General features: G+C 38.4%; 2 protein-coding genes across 3 annotated transcripts in view; one reads left to right on the top strand and one right to left on the bottom strand.

Annotated features, from left to right (window-relative positions):
* Positions 1–2500, top strand: part of LOC123517299 — a 44686-nt gene that overhangs the window by 29783 nt on the left and 12403 nt on the right. The window lies entirely within an intron of this gene.
* Positions 1215–2500, bottom strand: part of LOC123517302 — a 7357-nt gene continuing 6071 nt past the window's right edge. Inside the window, exon 4 of the mRNA XM_045277249.1 lies at positions 1215–1633. Coding sequence (XP_045133184.1) covers positions 1435–1633 — 199 coding nt within the window. The 3' untranslated portion in view covers positions 1215–1434. The remainder of the gene's footprint in view (positions 1634–2500) is intronic.

A 2500-nucleotide genomic window follows, 5' to 3' on the forward strand; every position in this document is an offset into this window, starting at 1 on the left:
ATCCACTCCTACGCTGATGATACCACCCTACATCTTTCCACGTTCTTTCAGAGACGTCCAACCCTTCAGGAAATCAACAGATCACGCGGGGACGCCACGGAACGCCTGACTTCCGATCTTTCTAAGATTTCCGATTGGGGCAGAGAAAATCTAGTAGTTTTCAATGCCTCAAAACTCAATTCCTCCATCTATCAACTCGACACAACCTTCCAGACAACTATCCCCTCTTCTTCAATGACACTCAACTGTCTCCCTCTTCCACAATGAATATCCTCGGTCTGTCCTTTGCTCATAATCTTAACTGGAAACTTCACATCTCATCTCTTGCTAAAACAGCTTCTATGAAATTAGGTGTTCTGAGGCGTCTCCGACAGTTTTCTCGCCCCTCCAACTGCTTACTCTGTATAAGGGCCTTATCCGTCCCTGTATGGAGTACTCTTCGCATGTTTGGGGGTTCCAGTCACACAGCTTTGCTTGATAGGGTGGAATCGAAAGCTCTTCGTCTCATCAACTCCCTCCTCTGACTAACTGTCTTCAGTCTCTTTCTCACCGCCGAAATGTTGCATCCCTTTCTATATTTTATCGCTATTTTCATGGTAACTGTTCTACTGATCTTGCTAACTGCATGCCTCCCCTCCTCCTGCGGCCACGCTGCACAAGGCTTTCTTCTTCCTCTCATCCCTATTCTGTCCAACTCTCTAATGCAAGAGTTAACCAGTACGCTCAATCATTCATCCCTTTCACTGGTAAACTCTGGAACTCCCTCCCTGCATCTGTATTTCCGAATTCCTACAACTTGTCTTCTTTTAAGAGGGAGGTATCGAGGCATTTGCTCCCCTAATTCTGGCTGACGGTTTTGGCACTTTTGAACTCTTTGGAGAGCCAGCGCTCAAGTGGGCCTTTTTCTAACTTTTTTTTTTGCCCTTGGCTGGCCCTCTTCCCTACGTAAAAAAAAAAAATATATATATATATACACACACACACAACACACACACACACACACACACACACACACACACACACACACACACACACATATATATATATATATATATATATATATATATATATATATATATATATATATATATATATATATATATATATATATATGAATAGTAGATATACTTTGTAAGATAAAGTCTACCAAGTTTAGGGTGGCTGTTGATGGAATTTACAAAATTATTGCACAATACATACATACATAAGCTTTATTTTCATAACTGACCCGTGTAATAACACTGAAATATTTACAAATTCATTTCCTCAAGTATTACTTGTCGTTGGAACAGGAAAATACATTTTCAGGATATGGTACCGAGAGCAAGGACGCCCTCACCAAGACATCACTGAGCCTTCTTCGTCTTGATGTTTACAAGTCAGATGCCTATGAACATCCCTCTCCTTCCTGCCACGAAAATGTTTCTTAGAAGTTTAGCACCGAGGTGGGAAAGATGCATTGCTCACAGTACAGTAGAAGGAGAGGGAGAATGTGGTGGCACTATTGATAGAGGTGGATGTGATGGTGAAAGTGGAAGAGGTCGTCACCCACAATGTGAAGGACAGGCGTTTCTCTCTCTCTCTCTTCCCTTCCATCTCCGAGTTCTCAATCAGCGAGCCGTCAAGCATGGGGCTGAAAAATGAAAAAAAGCATGATACAGAAATGAATTTCTAACTACATTTCTCTAACATAATATTTTTGCATATCCCAGATGTAGAAATCATATTGTAATGACGGCATTTGTAACAAACACAGGGCATTAAAGGTTGTGAGAATCGCTTTCTTCACACGGAAACCTGGTTGACTCAACCATTGATGTGTACTAAGAGGGAAGAGTGTGGTTTTGGATTCCTCTGTCAGGAAAGCAGGTTTAGCGGGACACCCAAACGCAAAGGTAGAAGCGACACCACATTCACTATACGTGTCCTTTATTATTGAGATACCGAAGTCAATAATTCCACCATTTAAATGATAAAAGTGCTGCCTACCAAACATGTTCATGCCATGAGGTAAGGCGGCAACACTTGTCTGCTCGCCAATATCTATTTACTTAGCCGTCTGTCTGTTCTATCGTGAGCGCTTTGCGGTGCTCGTCCATCATCAACTTTAGAAGTTATATATATATATATATATATATATATATATATATATATATATATATATATATATATATATATATATATATATATATATATACGTATCTATCTATCTATATCTATCTATATATATATATATATATATATATATATATATATATATATATATATATATATATATATATGTATCTATCTATCTATCTATCTATATATATATATATATATATATATATATATATATATATATATATATATATAATAGAGAAAGAAAAATAAAAAGATGAAGGATGTTTTTTTGGTATTAACACTATAAGCTAACTACAGTGGAACTACGCTCGCTTTGTGGGCCGAGGGATCTCCAATTGCTAGAGTTTGAATCCTGGCGACAGTCCGAGCGTAGGTA

This window comes from Portunus trituberculatus, chromosome 42 (genome assembly GCF_017591435.1).
Source record: "Portunus trituberculatus isolate SZX2019 chromosome 42, ASM1759143v1, whole genome shotgun sequence".
NCBI classification, from domain to species: domain Eukaryota; kingdom Metazoa; phylum Arthropoda; class Malacostraca; order Decapoda; family Portunidae; genus Portunus; species Portunus trituberculatus.